Source organism: Pleuronectes platessa, chromosome 10 (genome assembly GCF_947347685.1).
Source record: "Pleuronectes platessa chromosome 10, fPlePla1.1, whole genome shotgun sequence".
Classification (NCBI taxonomy): domain Eukaryota; kingdom Metazoa; phylum Chordata; class Actinopteri; order Pleuronectiformes; family Pleuronectidae; genus Pleuronectes; species Pleuronectes platessa.
This window is the reverse complement of record NC_070635.1, coordinates 377,690-398,335: the sequence shown is the minus strand read 5'-3', so window position 1 is coordinate 398,335 and position 20,646 is coordinate 377,690. Positions and strand designations below refer to the sequence as shown.

At 47.9% G+C, this 20,646-nt stretch overlaps 2 protein-coding genes across 5 annotated transcripts; one reads left to right on the top strand and one right to left on the bottom strand.

Moving 5' to 3' along the window:
• The first annotated feature begins 1,137 nt into the window (after nt 1–1,137).
• tmem79b (transmembrane protein 79b) lies at nt 1,138–4,965 on the top strand. The gene is made up of 5 exons (XM_053431569.1): nt 1,138–1,430; nt 2,986–3,497; nt 3,566–3,760; nt 4,242–4,473; nt 4,573–4,965. Exons 2-5 carry the CDS (start codon nt 3,008–3,010, stop codon nt 4,772–4,774), a joined length of 1,119 nt encoding a protein of 372 aa, XP_053287544.1. The 5' UTR covers nt 1,138–1,430; nt 2,986–3,007; the 3' UTR covers nt 4,775–4,965.
• A 76-nt stretch (nt 4,966–5,041) lies between these two features.
• gon4lb (gon-4 like b) lies at nt 5,042–19,824 on the bottom strand. Of its 4 annotated transcripts, none has more exons than XM_053431564.1 (29): nt 19,730–19,824; nt 17,368–17,685; nt 17,154–17,228; nt 17,014–17,064; nt 16,853–16,891; nt 16,662–16,763; nt 16,487–16,579; nt 15,447–15,587; nt 15,108–15,342; nt 14,641–14,742; nt 14,446–14,486; nt 14,120–14,220; nt 13,418–13,667; nt 11,244–11,330; nt 10,613–10,799; nt 10,386–10,536; nt 10,147–10,297; nt 9,915–10,031; nt 8,768–9,814; nt 7,991–8,240; nt 7,761–7,918; nt 7,491–7,688; nt 7,269–7,412; nt 6,855–7,163; nt 6,696–6,788; nt 6,101–6,224; nt 5,585–5,996; nt 5,402–5,504; nt 5,042–5,317 (listed from the first exon to the last, which is right to left on the bottom strand). In XM_053431564.1, exons 1-29 carry the CDS (start codon nt 19,751–19,753, stop codon nt 5,210–5,212), a joined length of 5,211 nt encoding a protein of 1,736 aa, XP_053287539.1. In that variant the 5' UTR covers nt 19,754–19,824; the 3' UTR covers nt 5,042–5,209. The 4 variants fall into 4 exon arrangements, with proteins under 4 accessions (XP_053287539.1, XP_053287540.1, XP_053287541.1 ...); XM_053431565.1 differs by having other exon boundaries at nt 6,146–6,224; XM_053431566.1 differs by having other exon boundaries at nt 17,368–17,696; nt 19,730–19,794.
• Between the last annotated feature and the right edge of the window lie 822 nt (nt 19,825–20,646).

Below are 20,646 nucleotides of genomic sequence, written 5' to 3'. Positions count from 1 at the left end.
TCTGTATCACTGTTACATTCTGATACCGCTCTATCGTTTGAAGATCCAGGACCACATCGTGATCATATTGATGGATCCAGATCCTGATGGTGGATCCAGATCCTGATGGTGTCAGCTGATCGAGGACTATGATCACAACCCGACTTCTGGATACACAACATTTCTCCTCACATCTTCTACCGTCAGGAACTCCTCAGTTCATCTGTTCCTTCATCTCCATCGGAAGTGAAACACTTTAAACATGAATCTACAATCTGGTTCTTGTCATGTAGTGAATCCTGTTGTTGTGTTGATGTGTTCAGTTCCATCAGCACCTGTGTGTGTCCGGGGAGAGGATCCTCACATGGGACTGAGCTTTACTCATTGATCACTAAGATTATATTTGACTCTTGTTGAGTCAAACTGTGATTTGTGAATATGGGCTACACTAATACAATGACATTGACAAAATTCCTGCAGCAGTTCCAGTTATCAGTTAGTGTTTTAATCCACAAATTCAGAATGTCCCTGGTGTATTATTCAAACCAGCTCTATATTCTACTATATGCCTTATTTTAAAGCCATAAATCAATGATTCTACCAGAAGAGGGAAGCTCCAGACGTGTCCATTATTTAATGAGTTCCATGTTTATAAGGTCCCTGGTCCATCGACTCACACATTTCAAGTGATCAACAGAAACAGAGATTCTTAAAATAATACTTTCCCCCTCACACGTCATGTGCCTGGTAACTGAACAACTTCTGAAGCAGCTACTGGAGAGAAGCTCTAAAGTTAAACCATGTCCACCTTCCTCTTTCACTATGAGACCTGCAACAGATACAATACCACCAACACGCCTATAGGGGGCTCCATGTGCTAATCTATGACACAAACTGGAAGAAACCAAGTGATTTATGATCAGAACTCTTCTCCCTCTGAACGACTGTGGTCCAGTCCTTTCCATTCTGCATTAACACGATATTTCAACCCATTCCTTTTTCATTTCATTCCTGTCAGTGATATAAATTAATAATTTAAACATACAAATTCAGGTAAAGAAAATTTTCTCAGATTATCTGATGAAGTTGTCATAAACATAAATATATCTTTCCTGTAGCCATTTCAAAGTAAAAGCGTTTCACTTTGTGAATCCATTCATATGTTCGTTATCGACAGACCGGAGGTTTGAGGTATTCATATGTTCGAGTCCCGACACTTCGTTTAGTTCAGGGCTTGTGAACTAAACAAATGGTGACCTCAGCTTTAAGAGAACTTTCCCTTTAACTCACCTGCCGCGACCACACCTGAGCTTCACTTCCGGACTGTGTGACAACAAAAACAACAGGAGAAGAAGAAGAAGTTGAAGAAGAAGAAGAAGAAGAAGAAGAAGAAGAAGAAGGAGAAGGAGAAGAAGGAGAAGAAGGAGGAAAGGAGGAAGATCATATCCTCGGTCAGTGTGTGTGACCTTTGACCTGTCGATCAGTTTGAACCCAGTTCAGTCTCATTCCACCTCTGTTAGCATGTTAGCTTGTTAGCACCGAGCTAATGGTCATTTTCCATTGAGTTCGATTTTTGGTGAAGTGATTTCTGATCATTTACACACGCGTGGTCATTGATAATGACGTAATACTCGGTTCGAGACCGGGTTGGTTCGATTGTTGTTGTTCATGTTTTATCTGATCACGTCATGGCCGCGATGTTAGGGTCACTGACGTCATATGTAGCCAGACGGACCTTCAGTCACGTGAGCAGGGGCTTGTACTATAAAGTGAGTTCAACAGATCCAGGATCAGTTATCTGTCTGCACTTAGCACCAGTGACACGAAGCTAACATGACCAATCACAGCCATGGACAGTTTGACTGACAGCAGAGCTGAGGATCAAACTGTATACTGCAATTTCAACTTGATAGGTTTGATGAAAAAGTATTCATATTTTGTACCAAAATACTAAAGTATTTTGTAGTTTTGTAGTTTACAAATACTGTAAAATACTTTCTGTGAGAGAAAGAGAAATACTGCACGAAGCCTCTGATTAGTGTCGAGTCACTTGTTGGTTTGTTTGGATCAGAACTTTGAGGTTCAGGAAACTTCCAGAGAAGAAGAAGCACAAAGTGAGAAGCTGTTGGTCACCAGCTCCTCAGCTCTTCAGCTCCTCAGCTCCTCAGCTCTTCAGCTCTTCAGCTCTTCAGCTCCTCAGCTCTTCAGCTCTTCAGCTCCTCAGCTCTCCAGCTCCTCAGCTCCTCAGCTCCTCAGCTCTTCAGCTCCTCAGCTCCTCAGCTCTTCAGCTCTTCAGCTCTTCAGCTGCTCAGCTCCTCAGCTCCTCAGCTCTTCAGCTCCTCAGCTCCTCAGCTCCTCAGCTCTTCAGCTCTTCAGCTCCTCAGCTCCTCAGCTCCTCAGCTCTTCAGCTCCTCAGCTCCTCAGCTCCTCAGCTCTTCAGCTCCTCAGCTCCTCAGCTCCTCAGCTCCTCAGCTCTTCAGCTCCTCAGCTCTTCAGCTGCTCAGCTCTTCAGCTCCTCAGCTCTTCAGCTCCTCAGCTCCTCAGCTCTTCAGCTCCTCAGCTCTTCAGCTCTTCAGCTCCTCAGCTCCTCAGCTCCTCAGCTCCTCAGCTCCTCAGCTCTTCAGCTCTTCAGCTCTTCTGAGCTTCAATTGATACAATTCTTAACATTTCCTGTTTGTTTCAACGCTTTGAGATTTGGTGATTGTTTTATGATCCGATCTTTTTACAGAGTGTTCTAGCTAATTATTTAACCTGAGCAACATTAGCAACCCTCCCAGTTGATCTTCAGATGGACTCTGCAGATCCTCAGTGTCTCCTCCAGAGGAGCTGCATGTGTGGAGGACACTTCTAGAAAAAAATCTGAATTAAAACCTGTCGTTAACCTGATAACCTTAACAGTTCAGGCCAGAGCTCTGCAGGTGTAGATAAACAAACGTGATCAATTAATATCAATAAATCTAATCCAAAAAGTAAAAACATATTTGCATCGATGAACTGTCCAAACAGGAAAAAGGACAGAAGACAGACGATGAGAAGACACACTGAGGGAGAGGACCCGGTGGCGACATCAATGACGGAGTCCAGCACGCTGCAGTGGCCTGGGGACAGACAGATAGCGGGACAGACGGGTGGTAAGATGGGTGAAGGACAGACAGGTAAAGGGGACAGGAGGAGTGTGAGGTCGAGCGAGGAGACGAGTTGGACAGAAAGTGAGAGAGTGTTGATGGCAGATGGGGGTAGTGGGGAGGGGGTGGGATCAGTGGGAGAGTGGGAGGAGTTGACGACAGACCTGGACAAGAAGGTGGAGCCTAGAGAGAATCATCTTCCAGAAAAAGCTGCTCAGGTGTTTAGTCCTGCAGTGACCGTCCTCCCTTCGCTGTCCTCACCCAGAAAGAGTGAGGCATTCTGGGAAATGGAGTCAGAGAGGAGTCCCTTCCTGGGTCCCAGAGGAGTGTCCCAGGACTACAACCAACATGGCTGCCAGTACGAGTGGACCAAAGACACGTCCCCTTCCAGATGTAAGTAAAACGTTTCCTCGCCTGTCTCACCTCCTCTCCCCTTTACCTTTAACTTGTCTGTCTCTCAGGTGGGCGGGGCTGTCCCAGTAGAGACATCCTGAAGGTGGGCGTATCCTTGGTGATCTCAGCGCTCTTTTTCCCCTTCCTGGTGTGGGGGGGATTTGTGTTCCTTCCGTTTGACGCGCCCTTGCTGGATGGCGCCCCCTTGAGACTCATCTACACACTTCGCTGCTCCGTGTTTGCCGCCACGCCCATCGTCCTCGGTGAGTCCACGGACATCTTCTGTCAGTGGGTGTCTCCGTACCTTCCGTCTCTCACCCGTCCGTCTCTCACCCTGTCCCTCTCTCACCCGTCCCTCTCTCACCCGTCCGTCTCTCACCCTGTCCCTCTCTCACCCGTCCCTCTCTCACCCGTCCCTCTCTCACCCTGTCCCTCTCTCACCCGTCCCTCTCTCACCCGTCCGTCTCTCACCCGTCCGTCTCTCACCCGTCCCTCTCACCCGTCCGTCTCTCACCCGTCCGTCTCTCACCCGTCCCTCTCACCCGTCCGTCTCTCACCCGTCCCTCTCACCCGTCCCTCTCTCACCCGTCCGTCTCTCACCCGTCCGTCTCTCACCCGTCCCTCTCACCCGTCCGTCTCTCACCCGTCCCTCTCTCACCCGTCCCTCTCACCCGTCCCTCTCTCACCCGTCCGTCTCTCACCCGTCCCTCTCTCACCCGTCCGTCTCTCACCCGTCCGTCTCAGGTTGGCTGGTCCTGGGCGTCACTCGGCTCCGCTCGGGCGTGACGCGGCCACTGTTTGATGATGAGATGAAGGAGGCGGAGCTTCATGATGTCACTGTCCACCAGCGCTTCGTCTCTGACTCCACCTCCTTGTTCCTGATCTACTTCCTGCAGCTGGTCGTCATGGCAATGTACCTGAGCCAAGAGCAGCTGAAGCTCGTCCCCCTGCTGACGCTCGTTTTCGTCTTTGGACGGTGAGTCATGTGACCTGTTTTTAAACATTCAGAGGAGCGTTTGATTTGAGTCTCAGGCGGATCTAACCCGGTCAACTCATGTGTGTTTGTTTGTCTCAGGCTGATTTACTGGGTGTCTGCGGCGTGTGGCAGCAGCGTTCGAGGTTTTGGTTTCGGCCTCTCTTTCCTGCCGAGTCTTGCCATGATGGTCGCCAACATCTACTTCATCTTCATGGTGGAGGCGGCCGGTTCCATCTTCAGCGTCCTGCCTCCTCCCGAGACGCTGGCTCCGCCCTCCGGCAGGCAGAGGTTCTGGGGATGATCGACAACTTTCCTGTTTTGTTTTTTCAAACTTGATTTTTTTTATAATCGGAAACAAAAACATTTGTTTCTAAACCCCGCCTTCTTCATGTATAGCCACACCTACCTGATGTTTGTTTGGACTCTTCTGAAATCTTTTATGATCCTTAAAGATGTTTTTCAAGTTTCACAATAAAAGAATAACACACATCACTTCCTGATTCTGTTTAAAGAGACAATGAGTGTTCACACACGTTTGTGGTCTGAGGGGGTCTGTGAGGTCTGATCCTGATTCTGAGAAAACAGTTTTATTGTAAAAACATACATTAAATAATCTTGAGGTTTGATATTTACACATTTTACAGGGTCGTTAAACACAACTGAACTTTTCACAATAAAAGTTCTTCACATACAAATGGAGCAGTTTGGCTGCTGTGTCTCTTCTGGTTGGTTGAAATCAGTCCTCATTTGCTGCCGTCTCATTGGGCGGAGCCTCGTCCTCAGAGCTGGTCTGACGAGCCGCCGTCCGAAACAAATGCATCAAATCACGAAACCTTCGAGACACCTGGAGAAACGTGGGACGGTTACTGACGCCTGTTTCAAACCTCACACCAACCAATCACAGCAGAGAGAAGGAGCCGTCAATCACCTCACTGGGAGTCTTGTTGCCGAGCAGAGTAGAGATGGACTGGAAGGTGTTCTGATTGGCTCCTTCCTGCTGACACGTGGTCAGGATGACTCGGTCCGCCTCTCTGAGAAACAACAAGAAGTTTAAACACTGCTCCTCCTCCTGATGGAGAGACGAAGGAGGAAGAGGAGGGGGGGTCAGTACCTGGTCCACAGAATGACTTTCTCTCCACTTGCAGTCAGAGAAATGTTCTTTGCACAGACGGGGAGATCAGGAGGAGCAGAGGAGGGAGAGGTGGCAGAAGAGGAGGTGATGGAGGAGGAGATGATGGAGGAAGAGGAGGAGATGGAGGAGGTGCAGACAGAAGGAGACGAGGAGGTAACTGATGTAGAAGTGAAGATGGAGGAGGACACAGAAGAAGTTATGGTTGAGGAGGTGACAGAGGGAGAAGTGGACGAGGGACGTAGCGCCTCCTCTCTTCTGCTCCTCGTCACTGCAGGACACCGCTCTTTGTTCTTCTTCTCATCTTCATCGTCCTCCTCCTCATCATCCAGCTCCTCCTCCTCCTTCTCATCAGTCAGACGGAATGAGCCTTCCCATGATGCACTGCTCCGATCTGATTATATACAGACACACACAGACTGGTTTTGTTAATGACAACCCACCTGAGTGTGTACAGGTGTGTGTACAGGTGTGTGTACAGGAGTGTGTTTGTGTGACCTTGAGGTGGACTGTCTTCCACAGACTGCTCCAGATATTTGTCACCTGATTGGTTGTGGACAGAGGTGATGTCAGAGTAAAGAGGGTCCAGACTCTTCATGGCTCTGGACACGCCCCCTGAGGTCTGGAGGGACAATAAGCTGGTGAGTTGAGTCTGTCATGGAAACTCATGCTGACAACACAATGACAACACAATGACAACACAAATGACATGTGATGGAAACAGATGAGACTAAACTCAGATCTGCTCTGGTTCATGAACAGCTTGACTATCAAAACAATCCCAGATGTTTTACCAGCTGTTCTTCCTTCCTTCAGCAGCTGGAACTGTGTCTTTTATTCTGGATGTTTGTTTTCCTCAGATTGTTATTGTTCAACAGTTTGATCCTCAGCTCTGCGATTGGTCAAATGCAGGAAACCCCGCCCCTTTTATCTGCACTGTACAGTATGAAAACCTGAGTTAACGAGTGGATACCCAGAGTCATGTGACCACTTGGGTAGCTAACTAGATTGTTAAGCTCAGCTGGATAAACAGATCCTGGATCTGTTGAATCAACTTCATAGAACAGGACCATGATGACAATGGAGGACAGACCTTGTTGCCATGACAACCAGAGCACCCTTTCCTCGTGTGACTGCGGATCTTTGTGTTGTGACAGGGCCAGTCTTTATCCAGCCAATCACAGGCCTGGAAACATACAGGGGGTCAGAACAGAGTGACTGTGTGAGACCAATGAATGAAAGCTTTATTGACCTTGTAGTTTTTGTGGGCAGCCATCTTCCTCCTCTGGCGTCGGCTCGTTGCTGGTTGGATTTTAGGCCCCTCCTCTTCCTCTTCAAGCTCTGGCAGTGTCACTTCCTCAAAGCCGCTACTGGCTCCGCCTCCTGACACTAGGACAACGGCATCTCCACTGTCTAAACCACACCCTCCCTCTTCTGGCCAATGAGCTTCTTCGAACTGTCCGGGACAGGCAGGGGGGGGGCGAAGGTCATCAAAAAAGACCCAGAATTCTGCTTGCAGATGGGTGTGGCCTTTGAGGAGAGTGACCATCTGAGCTTTCAGCTGAGAACCAAGAGAACAGGTGATTTTACCTCAATAAAGAAAACAAGCGGCTGATCAATGATATCAGATCAATCAGATCAATATCCAGACGGAGTGGTGGATTACCTCGTGGATGCCGTCTGGACTCAGCTCGGGACTCGTCTGAAGAGCTTTGATGATTTTCTGATAATGTGATGGATTTTCTCCAAAACTAATTTCTAGCTGTCGCAGGAAACGCCGGCTGCGATCAAACGCCTGCTGCTCCTCCCACTGCAGAGACACACGTGATCAATACCCCAGAGAAGACACATCTGATCAGACACAACAGGTGGCGCCCCCTGTGCTCACCAGGCCACACTGCAGCGCCTGCTCGGGTTGCAGGAATGCGGCGAAGTCTCGGAGGAGGTCTATCCGATCTCCCAGGATGCACTGCAGTCTTCTGAACAGCAGCACCACTTCCTGTCCGTCTCCCACCTGCTCAAACTTGTTTAGCAGTGACACAAACTCCTCCACCTGTGCAGGTACGTCCTGCAGCGCCTCACGCACCTGCCAACACAGAGACCGAGGTTAGCGCGGCTCAGAGCGTCCACGTCGCCGCCGGTGGAGTCGTCTTCTCACCCGGGTCAGGTAGCCCTGGGCGAACGCCAGGTCTTTGCTCTCCCGCTGCGGGTCGTTATCCAGGATGTGTTCATCAACCAGCAGCAGCAGCTTCGCGGAGTCTTTACTGCGACGCTCCGGACGCCGACTCCTCAGGCTGCCGAGAGGCCGGGTGCGACCTGCAGAGACAGACAGCTGAGGACAAACACCAGCTGGACATCCAGAGACAGCTCAACAGAATGACTTCTGACCTCGACCTCTTCCAGGACACCTTCCTCCTCCTCTGGGCGTCCCTTCACCGGATGGCATCTCCTCATCTCCTCCCACCGTACCACTCCTCCCCTCTTCGGACTCCTCCCCTTTAGGCCCCTCCTCCTCTTCCTCTTCTTCCTCCTCCTCTTCCTGAGAGCCGGCCGATGTCGGCGAATGATCCTCCTCCGAGTCTCCGTCAGCACAGAGACGCCGCTCCGCCGCCAGCCAGGTCAGCTGCTTCATGGTCTCCTGAAAGGTCAGAGGTCAGAGGGGTCATGTGTCCTAAATCCTTCACTAACCATGACCTCACTGTACAATGACATCAGGATGACGACAACAACGACAACAACCACGTCAGCTGTTTATTTTAAATATATATTTCATACTTAGTATTAATACATCATTAAATGGAGGAATAAACTTTATCTTCTCAAATTTGATACGACAGGTCGGGCTGTTCCAATGCATTATGGGACATAAGAGGGCTTGTATTTGATGGGGGGGGTAGTCAGTCAGTCAGTTAGTCATATAGAAAGACAGACAGTCAGTCAATAAGTCAGTCAGTCAGTCATACAGTCAGTCAGTCAGTTAGTCATATAGAAAGACAGACAGTCAGTCATACAGTCAGTCAGTCAGTCATATAGAAAGACAGACAGTCAGTCATACAAACAGACAGTCAGTCAGTCAGTCATACATTCAGTCAGTCAGCTGAAGGAACAGGAAATAGAACCTTCACATTAGAGGCGAACTCCCATCATGCACCCTGCTCTGTTTACCTGCAACTCTGGAACAGACAGCACCGACTCCTCCGACGCTGATGACATAACTTCCTCCTCGTCTTCATCCTGTGTGAGGTCATCAAAGTCCTCCTCCTCTTCCTCTTCCTCTTCCTCCTCCTCCTCCTCCTCCTCATCACCTTGTTGGTCCTGATCTTCATCCTTTTCCTTTTCTCCCTCCTCCTGGTCCCTCTCTGCTCCCCCGTCCTCCCGCTGTCCCTCCTCTCCCTCCTGTCTCTCCTCCTCCCCACCTCCACTACCTGTTTCCTCTCCTCCTCCTCCTCTTTGTCCCTCTTCCTCCTCTCCACCAGCCTTCTCTTCTCCACTCAAACTGACCACTCCCACCATTATCAAATCCTCCTCCTCCTCCTCCACCTGACCCTCCTCCTCTCCTGGGGGGCGTGGGTTAGTAGAGTTCTGCTTCACCTCTGCCAGCCCCTCTCTGATTTGTCTGTGGTGATGTTGCCCAGATGCATTTTGGCAGGAGGTGGTGGGCGGAGCTGGCTCCGTCATCACCATCTCCAGGAGGTGGCAGCAAGGCTTTACGGGGGCAGCTGAGCAAGGGATGATGGGATTTGAAGTGGACAGTGAGGGGAGGGGTAGAACAAGGGGGGTAGTACTCTGCTGTGTGCTCTGGCCAATAGGAAGACAGGACTGCTCCTCACGGACCGGGTGAGAGGGGACTGGATGAACAGCAGCCAATGGGGCGGCCCCACAGACAGGAGGCGGAGCCAATAGAAGGGCTCCTGAAACAGGTGAGTCGGAGAGTAACGTGATACCTGGAGGAGAGAGAGACAGGTAGCTGATTGGCTGCACAACTACCTGTCTGTCTGCCTGTCCCTCCGCCTGTCTGTCTGCCGGGGCTTTAGCGAGTGGCAGCAGAAAAGCATTGTGGGCCAGGTTGAAGAGGCGTGTGTGGCGGGGGGGATGGGGGCGGGATGTCTTGCTGAGGTAATGTGGGTGGAGCCTGAGTGTACAGGTCGGTGGCAGGGAGGGGGGGTAAGAGCTGTCGCCCATGCGGGTCTTCTGGATGATCTGTTGACTGTTCTACAGGTGAGAACATCAGAAGGTCAGAAGGTCAGAACATCAGAACGTGACCAGGAAGTTAATTCACATTTTATATTTGGTAGTGATGAGTCTAACAAACCTTGAGCCAGCTGGGCATGTTGGAGGTGTGTCTGTCCACTGGGGGGCGCTGGTCTCCTGTTTGGACTCTGCAGCAGACGCTTGGCAGCGGTGGAACCACATGATGAGTCATGAACAACTGAGAACACAAGACAAACTTCAACGTCACACCTCACAGCTGCTTTAAGACCGTGTGTAGTGATGTCAGTGATGCTACATCCTTTCACAGCGAGATGATGTCACAGTGATGTCACCTTGATAACGTTGTCTGCTGGTCCTCTGGCTCCGCTCATCTCTTTGATGCGTTTCTTTAAACTCCATCGATTCTTACACAGCAGGTAGGAGCTGATCAGCTGATCCGAGTCAACCGCCCCCTCGAAGTGCTTCAAACCCAGAACGATGAGCCTGCACAGATGCATCATGGGAGACATGATAGTGTGTGAGCATCAGACTCTCAGTGTTGTGTGCTTGCTGTGTAGTCGTGTTGATGTACCCGTCTTCTCCTGCAGTGTAAATGCTCCTCTGGTGTTGGTTGTGCAGGGCAGGGTCCAGGCAGCACACAGGAAGTAGTTCTGGGTAGAGAAAGACCGGTCGTGTGGCGAAGAGCCAGGCGGTGTGGGGGGGCAGCAGAGGGAAAGCGTGACCTGGAAACAGAAAGAGAAGCTGAGACACTGACGGGTCATTTCTCTGACAACACAAACACTTGGTTCTCCTCCTCACTGTTGGTAGCAGGCGTCATCCTCGGGAGCCACCGTCTGGATGCAGAAGGATCTGCAGCCGCCGGACGATGCGCCGCTCTCTCCTCAACCTCCTGCAGGAGAGCCAGCGCCCCCTGGAGGTTACACACTCTGAAACTGCTGGGGAGAAAAAGCTCCTCCTGACGTCTGGCAAACTGCTGCAACTCGTTCTGGAGAAGGAGAGGATTGTGGCTATGCTTTTGACGGGGGGGGGGGGGGGGCATTTTTTTACAGCAGTACTAACTAAAATGTATGATTTGTAAGATTTTCGTTTATAGACGCAACTTCCGGTTTAACTCTGTCCGTTCCTCTGTCCTTCAGTTTTCATTCTATCTGGATTAAAGTTCTGGTTTTACCTTCATGCTAAAGTATGTGAAATGCACTGAAAACACATAAACAAACACACACAACTGAAATGATCTTTAGTTCAGTTACAGATTGTATAATTGATTCTGAAGAACATATTTTACTGTATTTATCAATGTGTTATCGTCTGACCTGTTTTTCTTATATGTCTTATAATTATTAATAACAATTTCAGTCAAAGTTGACTCATTGTGGCTCATTTTGAGTATTTCAGACATCAGCTCAGGTGAATGGTGAGGTGGACTCACCAGGTAACGTTTGGTGATGCAGGCTTCGTGTTTCAGTGCGTCCACGTGATGACTCAGCAGCTGAACTTGAGTCAGCAGCTGGATGTGCTGTGACAAACATTCAGTCAGGATTTAGAATCATCACAGAAACAGCTGTAACAGTGATGAACGAGCTTCTCATGTCCTCAGAGGATGGACCTGTGTCTGTCCTGGTCCTCATGGATCTTAGTGCAGCCTCTGACACCAGAGATCATAAGATTCTGTTACAGAGACTGGAACCACATGTCAGGACCAGAGGAACATTAGACTAGTTTAAATCATATTTATCATATAGATATGTTAACAATGACTCCTTCATGCATACACAGGCTAGTCATGGAGCTCCACAGGGTTCTGTTCCAGGACCGATGCTCTTCACCTTCAGCTGCCTTTAGGCCACATCATCAGAAAGCCCCTCGTACACGTCCACTGTGACGCAGATCAGTGTTAATTTCGTTGACGAAAACTATTCGTTAACGACCCTTTTCCCATGATGAAGACGAGACGAAGACGTAACGAAAACGGATCTTTGAAAATAAAAACTGTGACTAAATCTATTTTAACTTTCGTTGACGAGACGAGATGAGACGAAAATGTTGGTGGTTGACTAAGTCACAATAGGTTTTTTAAACATCATCGTGTCAGACCGTCATGAAGTATCAGGAGCGGGCGAGTGAGTGTGTCTGTGTGTGTTTGTGTCTGTGTGTGTGTGTGTGCGCCCCAGATAGCGCACCGGTCCCGAGGCTCCGCCCCCCGCCCGCTCACTCGCTCAGAGACACAAGATCAGAGCTCGTTCACGTGACCCGGCTGCTTCTTAACTATTGAAACAGTGAAAACACAGAGTTTCTCTGGTCTCAGCTGATCAGAAATCAGCGCAGCAGCTTCTTGATCAGAGCAGAAGCTGCAGGTGGTTTGTACTGAGCTTCAGTTTCTGTGTTCGCCTCCAGTCTGACCTGCTTTCACTTTTTGTTTTTACATTTAAAAATAAATATATATTTTTAAGCTATTAGGCTGCAGCTATATGTTTTTATTTATTTCAAAATAGGGTTCCTCTTATTTCATACATTTCCCACAAATATTGGGAGGACTCAAATAACCCTACAAAGTTCTGTATTTAATTTATTTCAAAGTAGGCCGACACTTGCCTGTGTATTTTCTTCTCTTCATAAGTGTTCGGTGTTTTCCTTTGTTGTAACAGGTACAAACAGCAATAAAATGTCAAGAGTTTTCTTTATTGTCGTTCTATAATTTCGTAAATGCAACAAACTATAGTTTAGTATAGTATAACTTTATATTAAACTTTATTAGCTTTGTTATCAAATATGTTTTACGGCTCCAGACACATTTTATTTGGGGGAAGAGGGGGCAAAATAAGTAAGTAAAGGTTGCCGACCCCTGCTATAGACTTATGCTGGTAGGGATATCTAATCTATAGCAAGCTATACTATTATGCAGTTTTAGACACAACACAGGGTCCCTGGGCCTGATCAGGGAAGAAAAAGAGTTAATGTGGCTACTAAATGTGACTAAAACTAGACTAAAATGTAATTCGTTTTTGTCGACTAAAACTAGACTAAAACTAAGAAGGATAAAAATGACTAAATGGGACTAAAACTAATATGCATTTTCGTCAAAAGACTAAGACTAAGACTAAATCAAAAATAGCTGCCAAAATTAACACTGACGCAGATGAAATCCAGCTGTACATATATGAAGCCTGATGAATCTATTCACTTCAGCTGCTTTCAGACCTGCACTGAACTCCGGAGATTCTCTGCCCTTTCTCCAGAGGAGGTGAACGTGTGAACGCGAATGTCCAAGTGAGAGGCTCCGGATTATCTGACGTTGTGTGCCTGAACTCCTCATATCAATTCAGGAGAAAGTCGGGAGATCCGATGAGAGAACACAGCATGGGGATTCCCCTCTGGATTTCATCCCAACCCCAACCCTAGTTTATTGAGGGCGAGTCTGTGTTTCTGTGCCGGGTGTTTCCTGGTGACGTTTAGCTTGAGTGAGCCTGTATACGGTCATAAGTTGCCGCTGTTTTGTCCCCCCCCCCCCCTGAATAATGTGGAGGATCTGATGCTTTTGTGAAAGCGCCTCTGGAGAGAAGCTCGGGGGGGTTGTTGATCAGTGTGGTTGGGTAAATTACGTACCTGCTGTATCTGCTGCTGCAGCTTTAGTTTCTGGGAGGAGTCCAGATGGAAGGCGGGGCTAACCAGGCTTGGCAGCACTAAGACGGGTGAGGTGAAGTTGAGTTGTGGGGTGGGTGTGTCCTTCCGATTGATGGTGTCATGGTGATGGTTGGTGGTGTCCTGCAGCGCTCTCCTCTGCTGCAGAGCTTCATTCTGTTTTCTGAACATCTGCCGTCGCTCCGTTAACAGGTCGGCTAACGGGGCCTCGAAACTGCAGAAAGAACATTCAAGATGCTCCTAAGGTTCTTCATCTATTCTTCACCTGACTCACTGAGACTGTGAACTAAAGTCTGATTAAAGACTGAACAATGTGCTGTGTTAACAGGTTCCATTATGACATATCTGACAAGAGGGAAACAGTATGTCGCCCCCTGCTGTACTCTTCTTCACGTTTCTGTTTGAAGAAGCCGCAGCAGCTTAGGACATTTATTTTCCTCCCGACCCAAACAGTAACAGCACGTCTTTGCTGCACCGTCCCTACGGGAGGACCCCACTCTGATTGTACGTCTGGACTGGATAGTAATGATCAATAGTGTGTGTGTGTGGGGGGGACACTGCCTGGTGGAAACACTGGTTTGCACTGATGATTGTGTTTCTATAGATGAATGTGTTCATACATAGGAATGTCTTTCAGTTTGAGAACAGAAGTTTCTGCAGTTTTACCGTAAAGCCTGAGGGATATTGAATTTAGGTGCAGTCTGTGACGGGGCCTCCTCTTCCTCTGCTGGCTCCTGCCCCTCAGCTCCTGCCTCCTCCTCCTGGAGCTGAAGATCACGTGAAGTGACGTTATGTTATTTTCGTTCATTTACTTATATACTTTAAACATAAATATATTTGTATCTGCAAGTTAATATAAAACAGTTTCAGAAACGTCTTTGTGATTAGTGTCTGGTGGAAATTAATTGTGTTGCTTTAAAACCATGAGTGACCGATGCTCCTGAGCGGTAGCACTATATCCTGGTCTTTAAATAACCATGAAGTGGTCTCACTGTCTCGAAGAGCTCATCCAGCAGCTCGTTGACTTCCCTCTCTGAAGAAGAAGAAGAAGAAGAAGAAGAAGAAGAGTGAACACAGCGCCCCCTTAGTGGTGATTCTTACACTTCAAGAATTCAAGTCCAAAGAGTTAACATGTGGTCGACAGGACTGATCTGAGAGTGAGACAGGAAATGGATGAAGACACCTACTGGTGATCTGGACAGCTCGGTCTGTCCTGTAGTCCTCCAGGTCGGGTTCATCCATGTCGTCCAGGAAGTTATATTCAGGGTCATCATCATCATCTGCTTCCTCTAGTGATTTATGCAAAAGCAACAACAACAATAGACACACTTACTGTTTGTTGGAGTAGACAGCAGGAAGCTCTGGTTCTGTCAGTACTGTCAGTCATCGCTCACTGACACACTTTTTATTTATAGATGAAAACCAATTCATGATTGTAGGGATTGATAAACAGTTTTTAATTATTATGTAAGGTTTTAAAAATAACACTTCCTGTAGTGACACAATTAATAACTTTGTCCACTTAACACGTTAGACATATTGACATGTTCATGTCTGAACCTAAGCTACAAATGATTGAAAATGTTAATTATAGTATTCTGAAAAAACAAACAATGAGGCAGACTAAATAGATGTGATGGTCTCAGACTCTAACCTCCACTGTCAGGGATCATGAGACCCTGCAGCCACTTGGTCCAGTGACGGTCCTCCTCCTGCAGGGCGGCGCTCAGGTCGTACATGTCAGCTGTGATATCAGGGCTCAGAAGCTCCGCCTCCAGCTGACCCAGAGGAATGTTGACGAGACGAACTTTAGAGCGTGTTCGGAACGCCAGACAGCCTTCATCATCACCGTCCTCCTCCTCATCACCTTCAGCCTTTCTATTCAGAGACTGAGACACAGACCGTTAGTGTGGGTGGGGCTTAATGTAACCTAGTTTGAATCGGGCTGAATCAAACAACTAACAGATAAAAGGTGCGGGGGGGTTAGTGCTACCTGGTTAAAGGTGAGGGAGGAGCCAGAGTCAAGCTCCTCCTCCACAGCATTAAGTCTATCCATGAAGGATTCAGCAGGAGCTGAAAGGAGCTGCTGACAGGTGGAGATGATCATCTGCTGCCTCAGGTGACCTGTAGAGCTCTACACAAGGAAAGAGTCAGAGGTCAGAGTACCTGTAAGAGTCTGAGGTCAGAGGTCAGAGTACCTATAGGACTCAGAGGTCAGAGTACCTGTAAGAGTCTGAGGTCAGAGTACATATAGGACTCAGAGGTCAGAGTACCTGTAAGAGTCAGAGGTCAGAGGTCAGAGTACATATAGGACTCAGAGGTCAGAGTACCTGTAAGAGTCTGAGGTCAGAGTACCTATAGGACTCAGAGGTCAGAGTACCTGTAAGAGTCAGAGGTCAGAGGTCAGAGTACATATAGGACTCAGAGGTCAGAGTACCTGTAAGAGTCTGAGGTCAGAGTACATATAGGAGTCAGAGGTCAGAGTACATATAGGAGTTGGAAGTCAGAGTACCTGTAGGAGTCAGAGGTCAGAGTACCTGTAAGAGTCAGAGGTCAGAGTACATATAGGAGTTGGAAGTCAGAGTACCTGTAGGAGTCAGAGTACATATAGGAGTCAGAGGTCAGAGGTCAGTGTACCTGTAGGAGTCAGATGTCAGAGTACATATAGGAGTCAGAAGTCAGAGTACCTGTAGGAGTCAGAGGTCAGAGTACCTGTAGGAGTCAGAGGTCAGAGTACCTGTAAGAGTCAGAGGTCAGAGTACCTGTAGGAGTCAGAGGTCAGAGTACCTGTAAGAGTCAGAGGTCAGAGTACCTGTAGGAGTCAGAGGTCAGAGGTCAGAGTACATATAGGAGTCAGAGGTCAGAGTACCTTTAAGAGTCAGAGGTCAGAGTACATATAGGAGTCAGAAGTCAGAGTACCTGTAGGAGTCAGAGGTCAGAGGTCAGAGTACATATAGGAGTCAGAAGTCAGAGTACCTATAGGAGTCAGAGGTCAGAGGTCAGAGTACATATAGGAGTCAGAAGTCAGAGTACCTGTAGGAGCTCATTGGTCCTCTGGTCTTCTGGTTGCATGGAATGAAATATCTTGAGCGGTGAAGACAAACTGTCTCCATCACTGAGGAAGGTCTGAACACACACAGACAGACACAGTTTCATGGTACAGTTACAGTAAGTTACAGTAGATGTGAAAGGTTAAAGGTTCACTAACTTCCTCAGCTGTGTCCTCATCCTCCTCTTCATCATCAGGACAATACTCTTCATCATCATCATCCTCCTCTTCTTCAAGATAAATGTCCACAAACTGGGGAGGCTGCGAGACAGACAAGCGAGAGACAGAGACGTGGTAAGAGAGACAGACAGGAGAAAGAAAGACAGACAGAAATCATCACAGCAACTCACCTTGACTGTGTTCACAACTGACAGACTCCAGTTCAGCGGCTGCAACCAGACAGACAGGTGGACAGACAGACAGGTGGACAGACAGACAGGTGAAGGAAAGTGGTTAAACAAATTAGTTTGAATGTAAAGTAGCAGAGAGGATCATGGGAGGTGGCCTTCACCTGTCCTTCCTGGACAACCTGTTTCAGTCTGGACCTTGTCATCTTAGGCTCCTGATGAAAACAGACAGTCGGTCAGAAAGACAGGTCCAGAGACAGACAGGTAGACAGGTTGTCATGAGGAAACATGGGGGGGGACTCACAAACATTGGAAGATCCTGAGTTTCTCTGATGGCAGTTTTCATCATGGCAACCACATGTTCGTGTGTAATCACCTCCTGACACGGAACACAACACAAGTTACAACTGTGTGTAGAACGTTACACATTTTACATACAAGTCTCATCGTGTGCGCTTTTATATGTGTGTGTGTGTTTAATGTGTGTGTATCCTTGTGTGTTTGTGCGTGTCACTCACATGCAGGATGGCCCGCACGTTGCTGGACGTCAGGTTGTGCTGTCTGGACTTCCTGTCCAGGTCGATGTCCAGTCGTCCCAGTTCGTCCTCACTGGACTCGTTCCTCTCCGTGGCGACCAGCTCCTCCCTCGTGACTCCTCCCACCTCCTGTGAACGACTCAGGTGTGTTCTCACCACTAAGGAACTTCCTGTGCGAGGCTTGGACACTGTCGCTGACTTCCTGTCCTGTCTAAAGACACTTGCCTGTCCGTCCATCTTCAGACATTTAAAAATCACAGGACAGACATCTCCGGCTGCTGGACGTCTCCGACCCGTCCTCTGAAACACAGCTGATGATCAATACTCACGAATACATAAATTAAGAAATAAAATAAATATGCCAAGTAAATCCGCAGATATGATCATATAACTGAGACGTGACAGGTGAGTTGAAGGGGGACAGACAGGAAGACACTGTCTCTCGGGCGGAGCCGTGAAAGTGAATGAAAAGAAAGTTGAAATGTTTGATTTCATGTGAGCTCAGGTCCCTGCTCATTCTAACACTGATTAACTCTTTGTGTCCCCGCAGGTCATTTCTAACCGGGGAATAATGTTTTACATCCAAAGTATCTTCACATTTACATTTTCAACTTTGAAATGCTTAATTGAGCAGGTTTGTGGTTTTTATGGTAAAGATACACATAGTTTAGCTTTATAACATAATAACGAGTGGAAACGAGACCTGAATCTCATGTTTACCAACAAGACGTGTGGAAGGAAGAAACATTAGAATCCCAAGATCAGGACACACTCTGTCTCTGAGGACAAACACTGACTCTGAGGACACACACTGACTCTGAGGACACACACTGACTCTGAGGACACACACTGACTCTGAGGACACACTCTGACTCTGAGGACACACTCTGACTCTGAGGACACACACTGACTCTGAGGACACACACTGACTCTGAGGACACACACTGACTCTGAGGACACACACTGACTCTGAGGACACACACTGACTCTGAGGACACACACTGACTCTGAGGACACACTCTGTCTCTGAGGACACACACTGACTCTGAGGACACACACTGACTCTGAGGACACACACTGACTCTGAGGACACACACTGACTCTGAGGACACACTCTGTCTCTGAGGACACACACTGACTCTGAGGACACACTCTGTCTCTGAGGACACACACTGACTCTGAGGACAAACACTGTCTCCGAGGACACACTCTGTCTCCGAGGACACACACTGTCTCCGAGGACAAACACTGTCTCCGAGGACAAACACTGTCTCCGAGGACACACACTGACTCCGAGGACACACACTGACTCCGAGGACACACTCTGTCTCCGAGGACACACACTGACTCCGAGGACACACACTGTCTCCGAGGACACACTCTGTCTCCGAGGACAAACACTGTCTCCGAGGACAAACACTGTCTCCGAGGACAAACACTGTCTCCGAGGACACACACTGACTCCGAGGACACACACTGACTCTGAGGACACACTCTGTCTCTGAGGACACACACTGACTCTGAGGACACACACTGTCTCTGAGGACACACTCTGTCTCTGAGGACACACTCTGTCTCCGAGGACACACACTGACTCTGAGGACACACTCTGACTCTGAGGACACACACTGACTCTGAGGACACACTGACTCTGAGGACACACAGTCTCTGAGGACACACTCTGTCTCTGAGGACACACACTGACTCTGAGGACACACTCTGTCTCTGAGGACACACTCTGTCTCCGAGGACACACTCTGTCTCTGTCACAAGGTAAATCTGGAAACCATCTGTCCCCCAAATAAATATGTATCCCACAGGATGAAGCTACTTAAAGGATCAGAGTATTAAAGTATGTTTTCCTCCACTAACACTCCCAGGACACCAGGTCCAGTAAGTGAAGCAGCTGCAGTCTGTGGGACTGGGAGCACTTTACTGGTCAGTTGGTTCTGTTGGGCTCCAGCAGCTGACAGAGGTTCATCCTCTGAGGAGAATCCAGATCTTTCAGAAGCTCCTCAGAGGATCTCGATCTCTTGGGGATTTACCTGATCACAAGGGAACGAGCTTCGTAGGACTGACTCTCCCTCAGGTCAACTGACCCGTTGTAACTGAACTGACGCAGGTTACTGACCCGGGTCACAGACAGTGTCTGGCAGAATGATTTAGCGCGTTCAGCTGAAAGCGGCTCTTTCAATAACAGCAGCTAACAGAAGCTAACAGAAGCTAAGCTAGCACAGCAGGAGCCCCTGCGCTAACTGGTTATTTCTGTGTACTGGTTTATGGTGAGATGATGGAAGAGAGAGGGACGAGCAGAGAAAGAAAGGACAGAAAGTTTGTCTTTTACCGTCTCACTGTTGTCGGCAGCCATCACTCCTTCATGTTAGCACTGTTAGCTCAATTAGCTCTACTTCCGCCAACAACAATGACGTTTCCGGGCCGAGTTCTTCACAATAAAGCCGAGTGTCGGGAGTTTGGTTTTTGTCTCCTCCTGCTGTTCATGAACTATGAAAATAAGACAAGGTTGGGGGGTGTAGGGTTAGGGTATCTGGAGATAACAGGGTGAACCTTCAGATGGTTGTCGTGTTCATATCAGCTCAAGTTAACAACTTCTATGTTGTTTCATATCTCACAAAACATGTCATGAGTGAAATCTGCAGTCAAATATAACGGACAAACAAATAAACAATGCTAACTACACTTATCTGAAGCTCACTAGTTTAAACACAGAATACTTTCAAGTCCCAAGCAGAGTAACAGGGAACAAAATGACAATAAAACTCATAAACTCCTACTGGAACAAATCATTAGTCTGTGGAGACACACATACACAAACACACTTACACAAATAAACAAACATGCATTTGATCCTTTTTGTGAGACACTTCTGTCAATCCAGCTTCTCCATGTCTGTGATTGCATTATGCTAATGCAGTAAACCCCCAGATATTTATATCATTTATATAAATATAAATGATATAAATATAAATGATATAAATGAAGATTGAGGTCAGTTTCTGCTACGTCAGCAAATCCTGTCAGTGTGTGTGAGTGTGTGTGTGTGTGTGTGTGTGAGTGTGTGTGTGTTAGTGTGTGTGTGTGTTAGTGTGTGTGTGTGTTAGTGTGTGTGTGTGTTAGTGTGTGTGTGTATTAGTGTGTGAGTGTGTGTGTGTTAGTGTGTGTGTGTGTGTGTTAGTGTGTGTGTATTAGTGTGTGAGTGTGTTAGTGTGTGTGTTAGTGTGTGTGTGTGTAGGGAACTGTATG